Source organism: Coloeus monedula (assembly GCF_965178545.1).
Source record: "Coloeus monedula genome assembly, chromosome: 6".
Lineage (NCBI taxonomy): Eukaryota > Metazoa > Chordata > Aves > Passeriformes > Corvidae > Coloeus > Coloeus monedula.
In genome coordinates, this window is record NC_138786.1 from 37,263,449 (window position 1) to 37,285,909 (window position 22,461).

General features: G+C 35.2%; 1 protein-coding gene across 1 annotated transcript in view; it reads left to right on the forward strand.

The window, feature by feature from the left end:
• SCFD1 (sec1 family domain containing 1) overlaps positions 1–22,461 on the forward strand; it is a 52,555-nt gene that overhangs the window by 16,232 nt on the left and 13,862 nt on the right. Inside the window, exons 10-19 of the mRNA XM_082284516.1 lie at positions 715–814; positions 3,944–4,083; positions 5,118–5,208; positions 5,557–5,630; positions 7,729–7,810; positions 14,670–14,766; positions 18,124–18,194; positions 19,095–19,174; positions 19,724–19,786; positions 20,808–20,883. Of these exons, the coding sequence (XP_082140642.1) occupies positions 715–814; positions 3,944–4,083; positions 5,118–5,208; positions 5,557–5,630; positions 7,729–7,810; positions 14,670–14,766; positions 18,124–18,194; positions 19,095–19,174; positions 19,724–19,786; positions 20,808–20,883 (874 nt within the window). The remainder of the gene's footprint in view (positions 1–714; positions 815–3,943; positions 4,084–5,117; positions 5,209–5,556; positions 5,631–7,728; positions 7,811–14,669; positions 14,767–18,123; positions 18,195–19,094; positions 19,175–19,723; positions 19,787–20,807; positions 20,884–22,461) is intronic.

Sequence of the window (22,461 nt, forward strand, 5' to 3'; positions counted from 1 at the left end):
TATATTTAAGTGAATATACTTTAAGGAAATCCAGAGCATGGAATTTAAATGCTTTTACTCTGTTCAAAGGCACTTTAACTGGCATGTTTGCAGAAATAATGTACTTAAGAGAAATATATGTAATAATGTTCTGTCAGCTCACAGTCTTGCTATCTTCACTATAAATTTTTCATGTAGCTGTAACTCAAGACCTTTAGGCATGAATGCATTCTTTTACCACAAAATTGGGTACTGATGGAATTACCACAGTGCGTCTCAGAAGTTCATAATTTATTTTTTTATGGACTTTATATACAAGCAAAGAGAAAAATTAACTTAAAAACCCTTGGAAGTGAGATTTTATGTTTGAGGATTGTAATGGGAATTAAATATTACCACTGAAATGGTTGTTTGGAACTCAAATGTGTATCCACACAAAGGTGTATTGGTTAATACCTAAAAAGCTAGTTGCTGTTCAGTGTTTTGACTTCTGCTCAGTATTTATATAGTGGTAATTTCACTTATAAAATAAAATAATATTTTTATCATTACTAAGATTTGATTTGTGTAATTTATCATAGTGATCAGACCCAGTGACTTTGGGGCAGGCTCAGCAGTAGGCGGTTTTGCTTTTATCTTGAAATATGATAGAGAAGGTGGCTGATATCACTCAGGATGTTACTGGGATGTTTTAACCATGTTTAAAGAAGTACTAACAAAGTGTCATCTTTTCAGCTTCCAAAGGCCCCTATTAGTCCTTGTTGACAGAAACATAGATTTAGCAACTCCTCTACATCATACTTGGACATACCAAGCTTTAGTGCATGATGTTCTGGTAAGGATAAATCTGATTTTGTTACCAAAACTACTTTTTCACTCAGTTTGTTGTTAAACTTATTACCAGATTCTCTCTTAATCCAAAATCTGTTTTGTCTTTTTTATTTGGAAGTTGTTTTAGTAAAGAACAACTTGGAAGATTTTCTCTAGAAGTTTTATTTAGCAATAATTTCTAAAATATTTAAGAAGTTGAAATCTTGATATCATCTACAGATAGCTTAATCAGCAATCCTGCCTTTTTCTTTAGTAGCTCATGATCTGTATGTTATGTAATATCCAAGCTCCATTAAGTGCAATTCAACTTTGAAAAAGAAGTGCTTTTAATGTGTTTTAAAACCAATTTTGGTTTTAGTTTGAACTTCTAAAAATACTTTTTCCGGTTTTTCTCCACAAGGTGGTGTAGGTGTTCAGTGCAGAGTGGTATATGATCCTACTGTAAGGAGTCTAAAACAGATGTTTTAAAAAACTTTTTTTAAGCATTTAGATAGCCTTAAGTTGCCTTTATTTCCTCAAGTTTATTTTATAAAACCAATACTAGAAATGTACTTGAATGATAGCTCATTCTGTTTACCTCAGATTTGTGCATTTTGTCTATAGGTGTGGAGTAAATGATAATTAAAAAAAAAAGTAAGAGTAATTAGTATCTGGAGGCTTTTTTTGTACTGAGACCTATTTTTGAGAATAATTTCAAAATCTATCTTTGAGAATTATTTTGGATTTATTATTGAGACTGTTAGAGGCATACATGAAATATGCATGTGCATGTATGCGCTCATCTGCAAAGTTGATGGTGAACTGTATAGTCACACACAGAGTGCATTGCTATGATGAAAATATTTCATCACTAATGGAGTGCTTTAGGGCACTTGTAAATTTTATTTTATGTAATTAATTCCTTATCACAAGTCCTTTCCTCTTAAACTTAAGGGTGCTTTATACAAATAAACAATTTTTGGCCTAGTTTCTTCAGGAAAGGCATATCTGAAAAAAACACAGTTTGCACCAAGTTTTCTCCAGTAAGTGTTGAACTGGCTAGAGACTTGCAGGTAGAAGTATTGAATTTCTACAGGTTTCTTTCTGAAGTAGTGTTGGGTGGCCTCAGGCGTGAGTTGGGATAGGACTTCAGTTCATCAGGATGCAGATCAAAGGTACTGGAGGGTGAGGACAACTAGTGCTACAAATAGGGTGGGGTATTAAAACGACACTAGAAGACTTGCTCAAAGATCATTGGATATTTATCTCTACTGCATCAGGTTTCAATAGTTCTCTGGACCAACTTGTTAAATGCTGCATCTTAAAACTGAACAGGATTATGTTTTTTTTAGTGAAATTGTAACCAAGTGGTCTGTGGTTCCATGAAAAGGGCAAAAGTTTAATTTCAAAACCAGTCAAGTTATTCATCTTAAAGGCAAGCCTGCAAAACTCTTCACATGCTGAGCATAATATTTCATGAAATACCTGCAGTAGTCTTTTAAGAAGCCATAAATTGTAACCATGAAAGTGTTACCAAGATGTTGATTATGTCAAGTATACGTTCAAGCAAATTGGTTTTTGTTTAAGGTCTCAGTTACAATAGTCCAGGAATACTGTGCGGTGTTGAACTACCTAGGCACAAAGTTGAGTGCTGCGTCCATTGAGATTATTAACTGTGCTGTTTCTACACTTAAACAGGCTTACATAAAGAGATTCCTATTTCTAAATAAAAAACCTTTCATCAGTGGATGCAGAAAAATGGGAGGCATGGATAGAAAGCCTTAAAAGGACAAAATGAGGAGTTGAAAGGAGGAACACTAATTAATAAGAATTATTTTAGGAAAACTTGTAAATGCCAAAACTAACTTGAAAACCCAGGTCACTGGTGAGTTAAACTGAGCCAAAACATAGATCTCCATTAAAAATTACGGCTAAATTTCCAATCACATTAATTCTTTTGAAGTTTTTATCGAATATGTGTACTTGAAAAATACTATTTTTTTGCTAAAACATTAAACATCTCTTGTAAGATGAGGTTTGTGCTCATCAACTGCATGTGTTTCCTTTGAGTAGCTACTTGGTTTTGTTTGTATTCTGGCCTGGGTCATTTGTAGCGCTTAAGTCCCTGCCAAGGCATAACTAGAAACATTTTAAAACTTTATTTGACAGTTTCACTCACAGTGATCCATTTCTGTATGCTTTAATGAAAATAATAAAGTGAAGTTTTATTTCTGGAAAAAATACCTATTCTAAAAGGTTCTAACAGATTCTGTGTAGTCGAAGATTTGACTCTATCATTATTTGCCAAGCAAAGAGCACCTCTGAAATTTTAAATGTTCTTGAAAAGGGCTAGGACAAAGTCAGCAAGTGGAATACTTGTTAATACTCTGTTGAAAACCAGAGAGGTAAGCTGCAGAAAATACAGAGCAGTCTTTGGCAGTGGGGGAAAGAACTAGAAGACCCACAGGGAGCTGTGTGGTGACATGTGAGCATAACTGTGTCTTCTGGCAAAGTGATGTAGTTTCTATGTTCATACATCTGTGGAAGAAGAAAATCTATATGGAAAAATAGCAGCTTTGTTGCAAAGTTTTGCTTTATCATGCATTCACTATTTTACTAGTGCTTAAAAAATTAGGGAAAGAGCTGTGAAGGTGTAGCTAAATAGTCCTCACAGTGAATAATCCTGTTGCTGATGTCATCAGCTTCTTGGCAGCTTTGACATATATGTTGTAGTTATGTGAGTGAACTTAAGCCTTAGAAACACTTTTTCTGCAATATAGAAGCTTTTCTATTTCAAAGATTTGGAGCGTTTTAGAGCACAGTCTTTGCTAAGCAATTTATCTTCTATGCAGAAAACAGTGTTCAAAGTTCAGTGTAAAAAGACTGCTTGTGTATGAGATAATCAAAAGTCTTTGCTTAACATTTGTTGCCTTGTTTGGTGTTGGACTGGTCACAGTTCAGTAATTGTGAGTTCTTATATTACTGTTTGTATTATCTAGTGAACTAGTAAACTGTTTCCTGCCTACTTATGAAGCTCTAATAAATAGCTGTGTTAATATTTTTTTAGAAAATATTCTCAAAGGTATTTCGTTGAGTATAAAAGACTGAATAAACAAACCGTCAAATATTTACATAAGACTCTTCTTTACTTTAGGATTTCCATTTGAATAGAGTTAACTTGGAAGAATCAACAGGAATGGAAAGTACTCCAGCAGGTGCTAGACCTAAGAAAAAAAATAAGAAGTCCTATGATTTAACTGCATCTGATAAATTTTGGCAAAAGCATAAGGGCAGGTAAGCTGTAAAGATACACAGTTTATATTAATTTAGTCAATATAAATTCTAAGTATTCTTCATATATGGTAGTTCTGCTTTTAATCGTATTTGAAAATATCTTCTAGTTTGGGGGCTTTTTTTTAAGGTGTACTGGGTCTGTCTGAAATGGTGTTCATTTCCCCACAGCAGCCCTCCCAGTGCTGTGCTTTGCATTGGTAGCTAGAAGAGTGTTGATAGCACACCAGTGTTTTGGCTACTGCTGAGCAGTGCTCACACAGCATCAGCGCTGTCTCCCCAACATTCCCCCTCACCAGTGGGCTGAGGGTGGGCAAGATCTTGGGAGGGGGCATTGCCAGGACAGTTCACCCAAACTGACCAAAAATATACTCCATACGACACCAAACCACACCACACCAATAGCATTCCATACCACTGTTCAGCAATAAAATCTTAACAGAAAGGAGGAGGAAGGATGCAGCCTTCAATGGGTTTTTTTAAATGTTTGTCTTCTGGAGCAACCACTCTGCCTACTGAAGCCCTGTTTCCTGAGAAATGGCCAGACATCGTCTGCTGGTGGGAAGTAGAGAATAAAACCTTTTGTTTTCCTTTGCTTTCACACATAAGCTTTCCTTTTTTCAACTGCCTGTGTCTTGACCCATGACTTTGGGAGTTTTTCTACCTTGCTTTCTCCCTGCCCAGTCTTGCTGAGGAGAGAAGTGATAGAGTCACCTGGTGAGCACATAGCATCCAGCCAGGGTCAACCCACCACATAAGGAATAATCATGGCCAGTATTCATTGTCCATTATTTTTGTCTGTTAGCTCTTTGTTACAGAGCTCAAAATTGTTCTTACCAAAATTACATAAAATTATTGAAAGCAGTGAATATATCTTAGAAAGTTTAAGTAAACCTACAGTAAGATGTCATTATTTTCAGTGATTTGATACTGCCGCATGATTTGCGTGTTGTTATTTCCAAAAAAGGTTTTCATTGTCTGGTTCTAGTATTTCAGTTTATTGATTTAACTGAGCCTAACGCAGACTATTGCATTAGTCCTTTTCCAGAGGTGGCTGAGTCTGTTCAGGAAGAACTGGAATCTTACAGAGCCCAAGAAGATGAAGTCAAAAGACTTAAAAGTATCATGGTAAGTTTTATCACCTGTATGTGTTTTATGTAAAGCATAACAGGGCTTGTAGAGATGCTCAGCCCACCCTGTCATCCCACGGACAAAAATTTTCAGTGCATGCTGAATTTTAGGCATAATACGATCTTAAAAGTAGGACTAGAAACACCATATTTCATGAGAAGTTTCAATTTCTTGTTCATTGGTGTTGCAGTTATAGAGCTTCCATACTAACTGAAAAATGAAATACAGATGTTAACACCACTATGAGAAAATAGTTTCTAAATGTATTGACTATCTGCACGTGTGGTATTTGTATTTATTATGACTATTTTTATTCCTCTTTTCAAACCCTTCCTCAAAACCCAGGGTATAGAAGGGGAGGATGAAGGAGCAATAAGTATGCTTTCAGATAATACAGCTAAGCTAACTTCAGCTGTCAGGTAAGTAGTCAGTAATGCATTATAGTTTATTACCTGTGAACCATTTCTAGTTTTTTCTGTCATTGTACTTTCTGTATTCTTTGAAATCAACATCTTTAAATGTAGGCTATTCAGCTTTATAATATAGCTTAAATGCTTTATAATTCTGGTAAAGTTTTATGTGATGTCCTAAACCAGTGCTTGCATATGTGACTTCCACAATGTGTGTGACTTTGGAGTGTTTCCTCAGCAAAGACAAGAGTAATCTAAGTGCATCATAGATTTGCTTGCACTCTTCCACCAAAACCCCCAAACTCTGCAATCTTCCGTAAAAAAAAATAACTGAAATTCCCCTTCTTCAGGTCTCTGCTTGCTTTGCACAGTGTGTAATCAATTACATTTTGATTCATGTATTTTCTGTAACATCTGTTTGCGAGATTATAGTCATTCAGATCTCTGAGAAATTTACCCCCCCACTTTTGAAGACCAAACCACCAGTGACAGTGGTTTCATGACAGTGAAAGTCTTAGATTTAGGCTTCTTTCTCATTGTAAATTTGTTTTTCATTCCACTGATGCCTTCAAGAAGGGAGATACATAGTTTGCTGCCTTAATCACTAAGACCCAGTCAGAAGGAAGAAGAAACATTCATTATCCACAGGATAAATGGGGTGATATGCCCAGTATCCTGTAAAATCCAGCATGCCTGTATTAGTTAGTTATCTCCTAGTGAGTTTGAAAAGTTGCTTTGTATGCTATGCCCTGGTTAGAATTTCATTGGAATTACAAAGGACGTGTGATCAGACAGTTTCCAAAAAGTAAGCAGGTATTTTCAAGCTCACCCTATAAAGTTTTCAAGTTTTGTACTTCTCAAGATGCTGGTTTTCAGGTCAAGGCATTGGTTTTTGGCTTTAATCTGTAGAATTTTGCTGAGAAGTCCTGATACCATTAAGATCGTCCATTTAGGCAGGTTTCTGCTGTAAGAATTGAACTAGGTTCACTTGCTGTTCTGTTGCCCATTTTCTGAAGGTTATCTTTTTCCTGGCTTTACAGCTGCTAGAAAACTTTGAAATATCTTAGAAATTAGAAATCAGAGGTTCTAACATTGAGGATCTCCTGTTGTTTGCTTTTTCTGGGTTTTTTTTGGTTTGTTTCTGGTTTGTTTTTTTTTTTTTAAAACACAGTCCTTTACAAAGGCACTGCTAGTCACCTTCTCACATTCCAGCTGTCATTAATGGTCAATCATCATAGGTAACATTGATTTTATAGTTGCTTAAAGGAGGAAATAAAGTATGGCTACTTAACTTCCTGGTTCTTCAGGGCATGCGGTCAGTTGTCATTAAATGCCTGATCATCTGCCTACTGTTAAGCTGAGTAAGACATTGGTTGTCCAGGGTGCTTTTGGTTCTGAATGTATATAGATGCTGAGAAGTCTTTTGTAAATGTGATTTTCACTGCCAGCAGTGAAAATCATGTAGATCATAACACCTTAAGTAACAATTTTTCCATAAAGTAAACTTAACCATTCAGGTTCCCATTTCACAAAAGAAAGTTTTTCAATTGTGAATCCCGAATAGAGAATTGTGTTCTATGCAGAAGCACCTGACAAATTCCAGGACATCCAGAAGTTCCGTATTTATTTGACAGATACTGTTATTTACTGTAATTTTGTAATTGTTTGATATTCTTTGACAGGTATTATTATTTGGCAGATATTGACACTTTTGTATATATCAGAATAAACTAAATGTAGTAGATCATTTGTTCAGGTTAGCAGGGCACATATCTGTTGTTGATCACAAGCTTTCAGTGGGAATATTGAATTACCCACATAATGTACGTTTTTTGCTAGTCAAGGTAGAAACCTGGTTTACTACATTACATGTGACTAATGTTCTTCTCTAATGTATTCTGTTACAGTTATGAGAATCATTACATCTATACTTGTCATTTTTTAGTTCCAGTCCTATTCTTTAATTTTAGATTTTAATAGCCTTTAAAGGTCATTTCCAACCCAGACTGTTCTATAATTCTATAAATGTTTTAGTATCTATAATATGCAGTACACAATTCAACTAAGAGTGCAAATCAGCAGGTTAGTTTGTATTTAATCTCTTCAGCTCTCTTCCAGAACTTCTGGAAAAGAAGAGACTCATTGATCTTCATACCAATGTTGCAACAGCCGTTTTGGAGCACATAAAGGTACAATTGCTCTCTAATTTGAGTTTTGTGTCAGTAGTACTCTTTAACTGAAGGAATATATTTGAGGCACTGAAGATAAGAAAGTGAGCCTTCTCAATGGTGCTACTTTTTCAGAATTCACTCTGTAGCATTACTTAGTGTTGAAGGGTGAGAGAGAATGAATTTTGAATGCCTCTGCATGGAAAACAAGGAAGACCAGGTTTTTTCTTATCGGAATTTACTACTATACTCTCATTTTTTTAATGGTGGCCACAAATGTTATTGTGGGTTGAACTCTTTCTAAAAATAAGTTTATGATGGAAGTGTTTTGTTTCTTTTAGAGATGTGTCATGGCAATTCATGACTTCAGTCTAAGCAATCTTCTGTTCATATGTGTTTATCAGAAGGGCACTGTTGACTGCTCACCAATGAAAGTGATACCCAGAGATGTCGTAATAATGATGCAAGTTACTGAAGTGGTGTTTCCAGCAGGGTCTGTGTTAGATGTCTTGTGCATAATTTGAGCACTTCAGAAGGGTGTTCGTCCCCTTTTCTGTTTTACATCTCCTGCTCTTGTGTCATAGACCTTGCAGAGGGTTTAGTGTCAAGTGAAGGCCATGGTTACTGCTAGGATAACTTGGAAAATGGATTTGTTTTCACAGTATGAAAACAGAAATTGTAGATGAGGCTTTCAGAAACACTGAAATTCTTTTAAGTTTTGGAAAGTGGTTCAAGCACCACATCTCACTGAAAATCAATAATTAGAAAGTTTTACCCCAAGCTACTTATAATTCATGGAAGGCAATGTATTTTGAAGCTAACTTTAACATTTGTAAAGCATGTAAGATCTGTCCTCAGGTATTATTGCTACTGAATTTTTTTAAAGTACTATATATGTACAAAGGATTAGTTCTGCAATTTAATGGATAAATTAAATTTACATATTTAAGTTGGAGAAGAGATAGTAAGTGTCTCTCTGTGCTTAGCTCATTAGTGTAGGGGCTAGTTTATGGGCTTTTGCACTATTAGGTACGTCAATTTTCATATCTGACAATTTAAAAGCAGTACATTAATACCACTGAAAAAAATTTAACTCAACAATATTGATATTTTGATGCCTTGTCTGCAAATTCACTTTTCTAAGAAAGATACTGGCTTGATAATGGCAGGCCTAGACCAGTAGTATTCTGTATAAGATTTATTGGTTGGAAAACAAGTTTCAGAGTAAGATGTAGAATGGCAGTAACATCAGTTTTGCTTTCCAGTGTCCTGTTGGCACTGGGCTGGAGTCAGATTCATCAGATGATAGCAACACACTTAGTTACCTAGAGGTGGAAGGAATTGCCTTATATAGGCACTCAACCAGCCCTTGCCTTGCTGCTCTGACAGGGAGCCTGCTATTAGGGAGTTCCCTAGGCGTGGTGATCCCTTCCTCCATGATTCATAATTCTGGTACTGCAGAGTGCTCAGGCTCTTTACCTTCTTACTGTATAGCTGAGACAAATGGCCATGCAGTTTCTTCAATATATTGGTATGTGCATCTCTGTCATCTTTTCTCTTGATATAGAAAGCATCACTTCATCTCCAGATATTTAGAAAACTGTCCTAAACTAATGCAGATGCATGTGGTTTTTTCTGTTGAAATTTGCCTATGGTAAAGCCTTTTAACTGAATGAATGTAAAGTTTATTCCAACTGCTTTCTCTTGACCATTTTCTCCTCTCTTTCCACCCTCCAGTGTTAGAAAAAGTGGAATTCTAGTATGCAGGACGTTATGCTACCTAATGGATTCCTCAAAAATACTCTCAAAAAGAGCCATGTCTCAGCCAGTACTTTTAAAAGAAATTCTGATGACACCTTGACTCTGTGGTTAATAGGTTTCATATACAGTAAATAATGAAACCAGATTAGGATAAGACAGAATTTTTTTTACAAGTGCTGAGATGATGAGGAGCTAGTGAGGCACCATGCTCTTCTTCAGGTTACTATATTTTCCCTTCTAAAATAATCAGGAAGTGCATTCATACTTTAAAATAGACTATTTGCATGATCCATTATGGTTTTTTTACTATATTAATTATTTGAGCGTTTTTCTTCACTACATATATAAGCATCTATGCAAAGAATGCAATGAGACCTGCTTTAGATATACTAAGTGAATTTAATTTTTCTTGCAGTCATATTTTAATGTTCAGATTACAGCTGCTTTCCACATTCTCTTGGATCGTTTTCTAAGACACAGCAAGAGGAAACCAGAAATTAATCACATACTTAGGGGTCCTGGCAGTTTTTTGGCTTAAGTGTTTAGTTAAATAATGGAAAGTATGCATCACTTTTTCATGAAGCAAACCATCAAGTATTTATTGTCAGTGCTTAGAACAAACGCATCCTTGTTTTGCATTTATTGGTTTTTCTTCTGCTGAAGCTGGTGATTGAAGGTCTGGACCCAACAGATAACAGATATAGAGCTAGAATTACCTATCTAGCTGCTTTAGAGTTTCAAGTAATGCTTATCTTTGCATGTGATTGTAATATGAATAGGATTACTGACGTATGTTGAATCAGGAATATAAAAAGATGTGCACATATACTTTTCTAAAATGACAGTTGGGGGGGTAGATTACATAACCTCTTGCTAGAATTCTACACAGATGAATTTAAGTGGCAGATTTTTATGTGAATTGTTTTCTGTCTTAAATTATATTTGTTTACTTTAGGGTTTTGTTTAATTCCTACATAATTTTATTATGTGTCTCTACTTTTGCTTGATCTCAAGGTCTAATACTTTGAATGATCCCTTAATTGGGATCCCCTTAATTGGGACTGACAATAGCCTTTCAAATTTTCAAATTCATATTTTGTAAAGGAATTCCGCTATTTTAACTACTCTGTTTTAAATAAGGTTACATTTTTGTCTTACACTGTGTGAAGAGAAATGGTATGTGTTTGTGAAGTATATATGTCACAGTGGGCCAGGCTGGTTTTCTGTAGTCCAGAACTGATAATTCAGTAACCTTCTAGTAAAAACAGCTTTTTCTGAGTTCAGTTACAGTGACCTTGCTATCATCATTCTGTACAGTTCAGTGAAAGGGAATTGGATATGGCTGCCACTTCCAGCCTTCTTCCAGAGTTTCTCTTCCTCTTGATTGGAGCACACTATAATTACCTGACCAACCTCCCTTGTTCTGGAGGCAGTTATTTCTGCTTGTTTTCTGTCAGCATCTTTGAGAAAGACCTCAAATAGTTTCTTAGAAAACATCTCATCTGCGTATTCTCTCTCTCTAAAATTAAGAACTTTTGTAGTGTAAAGAGGATAGAAGAGTTCCCAGCAAGTCTTTACAAAAATAACCCTCGAAGAGATTTTAATGGGTCCTGCTTCCACTACTTGCTTGAAGAAGAAGGAACTTTGTGTTCATTTTGGAGTACAGTGCTCAATAGACTTTCCCATGCACTTCAGTAATTTTCCCTAAAATAAGTTTTGGCTTACAAACAGCCTGTTTCTAAAGATGATAAGTTGAAAGCTTTCACAAATACATTTTTTTTAAAAAGCAAGCTGAAGTGTGGCACTTTAACTGCATTACAGAATCCTGTCCCTGAAGTGGCAGCCAGAAAGGTCTCTTGAATGAGATTGGTGTGGAACAAGATGTCATAGTAGAATAGCAAGAGCAGGAGGCAGAAAAGGAAAAACTGTAAATGTAAATGCATCTTTATTGTATTATTTTTTATTATTATTGATTTTCTTCACATTGCTTGCCAGTTTGGCACCCATAAGAACCTCTTCTTTGCTGTGTTTTTTATTGAATCTACAGGACTGTTTAGCTCCTATTCCCCAGCTTTTCCTCTTGGCATGTCTGTGAGTTTGCCATTGAGTGAACAAAATTGCACTTACTTAAATTAAATGGGACATCTGCTTCTTATCAGCACCTCTTAGACAAGTTGACTCTTCAAGAAGTAACTGTCTCATTGATGTGGCATATCTGGGATATCTATCAAAAGGTAACTAGTAGTGTTTAAGGCTATTCAGTAACCCATATGAAATTTGATTAGGTGTCCACCTAATTCCAAGCAAACCAGTGTAAGAAAAATATTGCCCTAATTAGCATCTTTGCTAGTAACTTTCATTAGTTATCTAGTGAAGAAGCTGCTGAATAGACTTACTATATTGATCCATCTCTTTGGTTTGTTGCATCAGAAACAGTCTCAAAAGTTTTATATTGCTGCTTACTTCTGATGTCCCTATTATGGATAGGAAAAAAACAGACAAAATGGATAGAAAAAAAATGTGGACCTGAAGTTTCAGGATTTTCAGTTTGGGGTTTTTTTCCCAAAGAATGCTAAGTTCACACTTCAGAATTAATTGTGCAAAGTTTTTGAAGAGAGTGAGTGTACTTGTATCATTAATGTTTCAGTTTAGGCTCAAAGTATAGCACATACATGCAACCAGTGAATTTTCTTTGCTGCTGTTGATCTGTTTTGTTCAGCAGTCACAGTCAAACAGTCATAAAGTTGCACATGGCTGAGAAGAATTTTACCTAACCTGTGCTCCAAGTAAGTCAACAATTGTGAATCTGTTCTTAAAATTGAAAGTAATTGATGTTTGAATTACATAATTTTATTTAGCAGTTGATCTGTAAACAAATACAAGGAATTAGGGAATCTTTTTATGTTGTACATTTTTACATGCCATCTGAATAAATTTCTTGTAAACAGATCACCAGCTAAGATAATACTGGCTTTGCCAAATTCAACAGTATTGTATTTGACTTTATAAGATCAAGTGTCCACATTTCAAGACAATCCCTTTTTTCCTGGATGCCTGTTGTCTGGGAAAAATATTTTAAACTCAAAAACATTGAATTTAGTTTCACATAACAAGATACAAATGTACTTAAAACAGAAAAAGCAAGTGTATGTAATGGAAAGACTAAAAAAATTGTAGTCATTTCTTTGCAGTTGCTTTATGTCTCTAGAAAGATCTAAGGAAACTATAACACAGAAGATCTCCAAGATGCTGTAGAATTGAGGTCTCAGATGGTTTACCAGATACCAAATTGCATCTGAAGTAAGGACTTGGGAAAAGGCTGGTAGTTCAGTTCTATTCAGGCTTTAAACTACTCTTCTAACATAAGCTCAAGGTAAATACAGCTTGAAAGAAGCTCGAGCTTTTTTTTTTTTCATTCATGCACTTTCTATGTAGTCATAGTCACTATGACAATCAACAGAAGACATTCTTCTGCCCCTAAAAGTAGCAGGGGGTCATTTTTGAGCACTCTCGATGGTAATTTACTTTTTAAGCTGTAATTACAAGCATCCGCAAAAGCTTTAAATTAAGTTGTTGCTCTGCAAGTAACTGATCTTCTCGAGGAGTTCTGTAAGTGGTGACTGAGAAATGGAAGCATTGTATAGCTGCCTGCATCATGAGCTGATCGCCAAATGCTTTCAATACAAAAATATCCATGTAATTCATACCATTTTACTTTGTTTTCTCCTCTCTAGCTCTTTTTTTGAGGAATTCACAGTACTCAGAAGGTGAAATATCCTAATATCCCTAGGCTAGAGAAGTACTTTGGGGGGGTTGAGGGGCAGGTAAACTAACTTTTATAAAATTAATTTTCTTATTTGTGATCTCAGGAATAATTTTAGTAGAATTCAAAAATATGTGAAAACCAGACTTCTTAAGTTTTTATGTACTGTCATTGCAAGGACTACTTCACTGGATAAAAGGTGCCATTGCAGTTTTAAATGCTTTGGCATTATCAGGCAAAATTTCTCAAATTGTTTAACCCAAGAAAAGCAAGGTAACTCTTGCCTCACTGGCAATATCATTTCAGTCTCACAGGGGGTACGATGTGGAGCTGACACACTTCCAAAGCAGCAAGATGGAGGTCCACTCTGCCAGTCTCCTTTTTGAGCCAATACATAGCTGAATGTGTTCAAACATAAGGATTTAATTAGTTACCAGATACTAAAACTTACAGGTTTTGTAAGCTGAGTAGCTGTAACATTTGTTGTGATGCTGCATTTTAATGTTCAAACACGCATAATGATCTGCATTGTAATGGAACATTTTAAAATAAGTTCTGGACTGCATTTTTCTGGTTTTAGCTTGTAAGATCTTGATCAATAAGTGCAAAATTTGTCTGTTTGTGCAGATGTGCTGCAATGCAGTCATTACTTGCATGGCCATGTGATGTCTTCCATAAAGCTGTTGCCTCAACAATTTTCTATAGTCCCTGTGCCATCCTCCCTAAAAAGGATTTTCACAGCATCTAGATGTGTCATTGTATAATGAGAGACTTCTTTATCTTGTGTTAACAAGATAATCTGATTATAAACTTCTCCATCTTTGATGTGAGTGAACTACTGCAAGCCTTTGATCTTAGTATTTCAGTACCAGCCCAAGTTGGCAGTTGCCAGTGTTTCCTTGGGATGATGCCTTAATGTATAAAGGAATTTCCCACATTTATCTGCATTGAATAATTGTCTTGTGGTCTGAGAGCCTGGAGGTTCAGAACAAATTTGACATAATATTCACTTGACCATTACTTTTTCCTTTTACAGCATAGCAATGTATATGATGGCATGTAGTTTTCAGCTGTGTCAAAGCCATAGTTGAAAACAAAGCTTCTCTTCCAGTTCAATATTCACATCAGACACCCCTTGCTTAACTTGCATTTTCATTTTTAGTATGATAATTAAATAACCATCAACTTTCTGAGAGCTAATTATAATGCAAGCATTAATCACTTTTACTGATAATTTATTTTAAAATCAAGTTTTTAAAACGGTCTTTGTAACTAAAACTTCGTACCTTTTAAAAGAGGAAATAAATATTCTTTCACAGTTTTAAGATGTTAACCCTAACGCTTACTCTTAAACAGAGTCGAAAGCTGGATGTGTATTTTGAATATGAGGAAAAAATAATGAGCAAATCCACTCTGGATAAGTCTCTTCTGGACATGATTTCTGACCCAGATGGTGAGTACTTTAAATTTGAACTTGGTATAAAATTTATTAAGATACACAATAAATCTATACCTGCTTAGATTTCAGGGTTGGTAAAGAACAACCTGTGCAAGACTTGTAAAGAAAACAGCTTTTGATTGATCTTCAGCAATCAACTGAAGAACTAAACTCTAGAGAGTTTAGTACTTCAGTTGAGTAATATCCAAAATATTAGCAACTTCTGCTGCTCCACTAAAATCCTTTCCTAACTCCTTATTTTTTAGGGTCAAAATATTTTTTGTGCTTTTCCAGTATTTAGGAGTATAGCATGGCATTCTGTGGTCTGAACAATACTAATTTTAAATCCTACTGCACGTTTTATAACATACACATACCTCACGAACACGATGAAAATTTCATAGAGTTTGATGAGATCAAAGGGCTGTAATGTAGGGAGCTCCTGCTTGTGTGAGGAAGAAGATGAATGGGACAAGGTGGAGAGAAGGGACGCAAGATGTAAATTGGCCAATTCACTGGGACTCACCTGAAGCTTTGCATGTGTTGATTCAGCTGTGGCATGTCTGTTTTCATCATCTAAGGGCATGAGCAATGCATCCCAGCTTCTGTGTCACATATGGGTCATGCATATCAGTGCATTGCACAGCAGGAGTACTCAGGTTCTCTATTAGCAGGAGTCACTGAGGGTCTTTCTGTGAAAGGCTAAGACCCAAATGACTTCCCAGCTTTTTGTAGTATTGTAACATCAGCTCTCCTTTCAATCTGTTACAGCCTGACATGTCATAACCCTCTGACAGATTTCAGTATGATCTGATACCAGTTGGCTGGAGCAAAATAACGTGCAGAGCAAAAGTGTAAAACTTAAATTATCTCTGACTTGTCAGCATACTGGCAATTATATTGGCAAACCTCAAACATTTAGAGACTCAGGGTTCCTGCTCTTTTTCCAGTGTGCTCTTTAGTTTTGTTACTGCATGATTATGTGTGTAGTCTTACAGCTACATACTGGGTTTAATGCCTGCTTGGAGTTTGTATAATGATTCATATTTATAGAAAGAGTATCTATACATCCTGCTGACTTTCTACAGAAATCTTTTAATAGTGTCCATGCTATATAATCAAAAGGCAATAGAAGAAATAGTGCACAGTTGGTAGAAATTTGAGCTAAAATTTTAAACATCTCATAATGGGTCATGTCTAGAAATTAATAAACTTTCAGAAAATCTAATGTCAGGCATCAATCTGTATATCAGTACATACATTCATTTTTTTATATGAAGCTAATAAGAATATGTATAATCTGTACTTTCTTTAAGCATCAATACAAACTAGTCCTTTTCCACGTTCAGAATTAATGTTTCGTGTACTATTTTGATTTCAGCTTTTATGTTTGCATAAAATTAGATATGAAAACAAATTTTATGCTTGCTTGTATATCCTACTGGATCAATTACTTTTTACCTGAATCCACATTTCTATGCCTTTTTAGATTGCAGTGTAAAGCAAATTGTTTTCCAAGCCTGATGTATCGTATCAACATTCCTATTAGCAAGGTTCCTGGTTTTTACACAAGATTAGATTTACAAGCTAGAGTTTTTCTTCATAAGCCAAGTATTCAGGTTTTCACACTAGTATGTTAGCATTTTATATGCATTGCCTAGGTTTAAGTTTATATAAGAAGAAGATTTAAGTTAAATCAGTGATTATTTCCAGGCATGCTGTCTTGTAAAACTGTCCAGCCTCATATTGTGATTCACTGAGAAGCACCAGCAGAAAACATTTTGAAGGAATAATACATCAAGTCTTCCAGCGCTTCCACTGGTGAACTATTTATTGGCATTATGTGTGGGGATATTTGTCATGTGGACGATGAGATCTGCAGAGCTCTTCATGAAAGCACTTAGATGTGTCCACTTAACAGCTTCAGGATTCAACCTCCCATTTGTTACCATATTGTACTAATCTACCACTCAGGACTATTAGCTGCCTCCCAGTTTCATGGATATTATTGTATCCTGGAGTGGTGATAAAATGGGAACTAAAGGCTGCCTGCTGGTTTTTCAATTGAAAATAAAATAGGTATGTTCTAGGTTTGCCAAGTTTTCTTCAGAATGTTTAGCAGTTTGCTTCAGACTGTAGTCTAGAAAAAAGTAGTGAATATTTGACAGGCACTTGGCCTGAGTTTTGCAGCTGTTTATCACAGGTTTTTTTGCCTAAGTGAATTCCAGGTGGATCTCTACCTTGAAAGTTGGCTTTTGATTTAGATAATACAAAGTGTCTTCAGTTCTTGATCTTCTGGTTTACTGGTATTTGGTAAGGGTTAGTAAAACCTACTTTCCAGAGAAGATTGTACCAAGTCATAAATGTTCGTTATGACAGCGCTTACTCTTAACTTCTGCCAGACTAAATATATGCTGACTTTTAAATAACAGTTGCAGATTAGATCAGATGGTCTCCTGCTGACATGATCCACATTCCATAGTAGAGGAAAAAAACCCAAAACAAACAAAACAGAAAAACAGGAAAAAAAGTCATTTTCTTACCCCCAAGTGCAAGAAAGTTCATTCTTGTACAACATTGCACTAAAATTATCAGGCTTTTGTAATTAATTTTAAGTGTTTGTTTTGAGATGTTGTACTTCTGAAAACTTCATTTGAAACTATTGTCTTTACTAACAGTGATTCTCTTCTAGAAAAAAAAAGATGGTGTTCAAAATCTGGTGTAGTAGTTTGTAGTCTAAGTAATGGCTACATCAACCTTTTGATCTGGAGAGATGAATTTTGATTGCATATCAATAGTGCTTCCCAAGAACGGGAAGTGTTTTTCTTCAACAAAAGAGGATTTAGGAAGTAAAATCCTTTCTGAAAGCAAGTTGGAAGATCGGGGCTTTTTCCCTGACCAGCGGTTCATATAAGTGCTTTTGCAGTCCTCAAGTGTTTCAGTACAGTGAACCATAGAACTGTGTAAGCAAGTTGTAGAGCTAAAAAATAATGTGCTATGGCTTTTACTTCTATGATTTTTCTTTAGTCTGCTTTTTCATGGACCCACTTCCAGATAATGCTTGCAATCTCCACATAAAATAAGTCATAATTTCTCTACATAACTTATTGAGGATGTTATATCAATAATAATATTTACTACAAACAAAAGGAGAAAGTGTAAAACTTTCAGAAAGAATGACACATCTAACGCAACTCTTCATAAAATTGCTGTATGTCTTTCTTTTTTATATTGAAGAAGGCCATGGTTATAGGTAACATTTGCTGTCATAACTAAAGGTCTGCATGTACATATATGTGGCTGCTGAAGAGCAATTAATGTGGCAGCATAGTTACAATTGTAGTTTTTAATTTTTCTATTTTTTTATTGCAGCGGGAACTCCAGAAGACAAAATGCGATTATTTCTCATCTATTACATAAGCTCATCTCAGGCACCTTCAGAGGTACCTATGTTCTTTACAGCTTCCAACACCAGAATGTACCACAAGGGATTTTTCTGTGGCATTTCAGCACTAAGTAGATACTTCTGTTTCTTTGCAAAAGGAAGTACGAAATGCCAGGAAATACTAAAACTTCAAATAAATTTTGTCGTATCGCCAGGAAATCTGCTCACAAAGCTTTAGCCACCATTTCAAAGGATACGATTGACTAGTAAGAAGGAATATTATATTGTGACATATTTAGATCAGAGTTACTGCAAGACACATCTTAGCATGCTTTCTATTATTCTGCTCCACTGCTCAATTGAAGTAGATAAAGCAGAATGAAAATACGACTCATTTCACTCTATCTTCATATATTCAAGAATGATTGAGTCAGTTGACTAGCAGATGAACAAAGGAGAAGTGCATCTGCCAGTATCTGAATAATTCAGGAAACAATTTCTTCATATTTCTTTTGAACTTAGGATGATTAATTTCAAGGAAAATTCTTACATTGTAGAAACATTATTTGATGGAAAAAATGTTTGATTAGATGAATAGAAATTATCTGTGTAAATGTATACTAGCTCCTTTGTTTATTGTTTACTCTTTTGACATTGTACAGAAACCAGCATTCTGTTGGTGCTAGTATGAAAGACTGTTCCCGTATCTGAAAGTCCACAGGATTTAATTCCACAAACACTGTTCAGTTTAATGAGATCTACTCATGGCAAATTTTATTTCAAGTTATATTTCCGTACTTGGTAGGCAATGAGATTAAGACTCATAATTACTTTTTAACTTGGGTCAATGCTGTAACTTTGCACTGGTTATTTAATATTTAGATAAGAATATCTTGTCTTTCCACATGGATTTAAGAGTAGCTTCAACCTTTTGTAATTTTCCACTTTATGATTTCAGATTGATTTGGAGCAGTACAAAAAAGCATTGATGGATGCAGGTTGTAATCTCGCTCCTTTGAGCTACATAAAACAATGGAAGTAAGTAATTTCTTTTTTGTCCTTTATGAGGCTAATTGGGTAATTTCACAGAATCTAGCATTGTATTCAGGACTTACGTGTTACTTCTCTTACATTTTAAATTATCCTTAGACATTCATTTGATAGAAGTTTTTCCTTTCATTGTTATGGTAATACATGCAAATCTTATTTTGAAACTAAACTCCAGTAGTGCCAGAACTCTATAGAATATGACATTTAGTAGTGCCCTTAATGAGCCAGGACAGAAACAACTTACTGAATTAAATGAAAAGTTGTGCTAGCTCAGACTCCAACATTTTTTTTTGCTCATACCAAAGAGTTGTATATCAGTTATTCTAGTTTTACATGGTATCTGAATGAAATTTTTGTCTTTTAACTATAAAATCTAATTCCTATTGTATTTGTAGGCAAAAGGGATGCATTTAATAAATAGTTCCTGCAAGAGTTTGAAATGCAGAGGTTTTTTCACTTTCAGATGACTAGAGTGGAACGTTCTACAGCAGTGTGTGCCATGAGATAAATTCTTGATTTCTATCCCTGCTTTCACAGGGCTTTCACTAAGATGGCTTCAGCTCCAACCAGCTACGGAAACACTACACCTAAACCTTTGGGGTAGGCTTTTGATTAATCTTCTGTTAGCCTTTGGGTTCTTCTATCTTATTTTAGTAGTGCCGAAAGTGTGTTTAGTGCTATACATGGCCCAGAGCAAAACATCTCCCTATTTGTAAAATTTTTAAGTTACAGACGATTACAAGCACTTACCTTCCCTTAAAAGTGTGTAGTACACACAGAGAGGAAAATAAAAGGATTGGGACTAAATTCACAAACTATCTTAATACAGTGCTCTCTGCACCTGCATATTAAATGCACTCTCACAGGAGAAGAATTCAGCACCAGGAACTGGATCTATGACAGCCATCACTTTGAGCCTTAAGCAGTCAATGGCAGAAGATAAGCACAGCCCTGTATATTGAAAATGAGTTCTCTCCTGGATTTGGAGACTGTCAGGGATGCAAGAAGACAGTGCTATTTCCTTGGAGACTCCTGGACTGAGTGTCTGCCTGCTTTTTGAAAGGTGTAGTTATTTATTTCAAGACACAAGAACTGTGCTACAGTTACATATATCCCATACAGGATATCGGACTTGGGTCTTTCCATTCTTCGGAGGATTTCAGTCCTCATTACCAGCTCTCCTTTCAGGAATGCACCATCACTGTCATAAGGAATCTGTGGTGTGGTATGGTTACAGAGAATTCCAGTGCTGTTTCACTTGGAAAAATTGCTGCTTGGTTTGTTGGAGACGCTCAGCATCTCTGTTAACTCTGGTGATTAGACCCACTTGAAAGGAGCACTCCAATCCTTACATTACTGAAGTATTGAAATAAACTGTTCAGTGGATTAAAGACTAGAATCCAAGACTCCCATTGATAGGTGAGGATCCATCTGGTAGATTACAGGTGTATTCCCATACACTTGCTTGCCATGTGATGTGAGGAATATATTTTATGACAAACTGAGTTACTTAGTACTTAGGTCCTATTGACTTTATTGGGAATTGGATGTCAGTATAAAGCTTAAGAATACAAATTTTTTTAAAAAGGTCCTACACATCATCTTTATTTTGGTTTTTCAGTCTGTTTTCACGTGTTATGAATACAGGATCACAGTTTGTAATGGAAGGAGTGAAGAACTTGGTACTGAAGCAACAAGTAAGTTTAAAAAAATTAAAAAGTCTATCATGAGTATTGTGAAGATTTGGAAATTTCAGTACCTTTGTTATATTAATAAAATTCATTGTACAGTAAACAAGTAAACATAAATCTCTGCTTATGGATAGATCTATCACTTTGTAACTTCCAGTTTTCAGATAAGTGACAAATAATGTTCACATTTTCTTTGAAGACCTCTTTGTAGCAATTAAGACTCATTCCAGCATTATAAAAAGAACAGCTTTGGAATACTCAAAGTAGACTAGACCTTCATAAACAAAAAAATATTAACTATCTGTATCTTTACTTAGAACTACATGTATTAAGTTAATCTATTCTGGAGTGATTAAGAGGCTGAAAGTGTTAGTTCTCTGTTTAGTTACAATTCAAACATTTCTTGTTTTCCCATATAAGTGTAATGTACAGCAACCATAATCTTGTAATGTGCAGGAAAATACAAGTATGTTTATAATGACATGACCACCTTCAAATATTCACCTAAGTTTTTAAAATATTTTTGAGCATAACTTGCATGTAAATGTACACCCCCCAAAGAAAACAAACAACAACAACAAAAAAGAAACTGGTTGTGTAACTTGTAGCTGGAATTTTGAGTTGTGCTTCCCAGAAACCTGCTTCTCTGTAGAGGACACATCATTTTTCCAATATGTACTTTCATCAGATGGCAATAAATAAATGTCTATTTACAGTTTAAAATCTTAATTCTGTAATATTTTGACAGCAAGATTTCTAAGAAAAAGATCATTCATCATATTGTAATTCCTAGTTGAAGAGTCAGAATTTAAATTAGAAATACAACATATCAGAACTAGATAAAATGAAATCTTAACTAAAGGTTTGTCTTTTTGACCTACTTAATCTTATCATTGTCACTGTTTGTTTATTCAGCCTGTTATAGACATAATTTATACATGAAAGGTATCAGCTATCACATAAAAGTTTAAAAATGGGGTCTCACTTTTGTAGGGTAGTTAATGAAGTTAATTCTGCAGGAATTTCATTATGAGTAGATATGATAAGCTAGGTGCATTGCAGAGTTACAACTCAGTGGTATATCATGAAATATGATTGAGGAAAATTTAAATATGCAGCTTGCCTGTGTGTTATATATTATGAGAGCTCTTCAGATAAACTGTTCCTTGTAATAATAGAAAATAATTATATTCTCGAGGAGACTTTCTCCTCTTCTGTGTTAAACATTTTGTCATTTCTTTAAATGTGTGGCTTTAAAGAGTTAATATTATTCTGTACAAAATGGCTTGCATTGTTTTCCATTCTGAGTGAGCAAGAAGTCGATTTGCCAATGTTTCCAGGATATGCCTTTTCTGGCTTTTAATTTCTTCTCCAGGTATTTTAGGATAGCCAGATGAAAAGCCATTCTTCCTCATATTTGTAAGCCTAGTGTAGGTCTGTGGTATTTCTATTAAAGCTAACTTTTTCTTTTTCCTTCATTAATTCAGGGATTCACATGGGTTTTTCAGTGTAATATGTGGATCATCCTTTGGAATGTCCTCTTTTGATACATTCTGTCAAGACCCATTTCCAATCCTGTTGCTA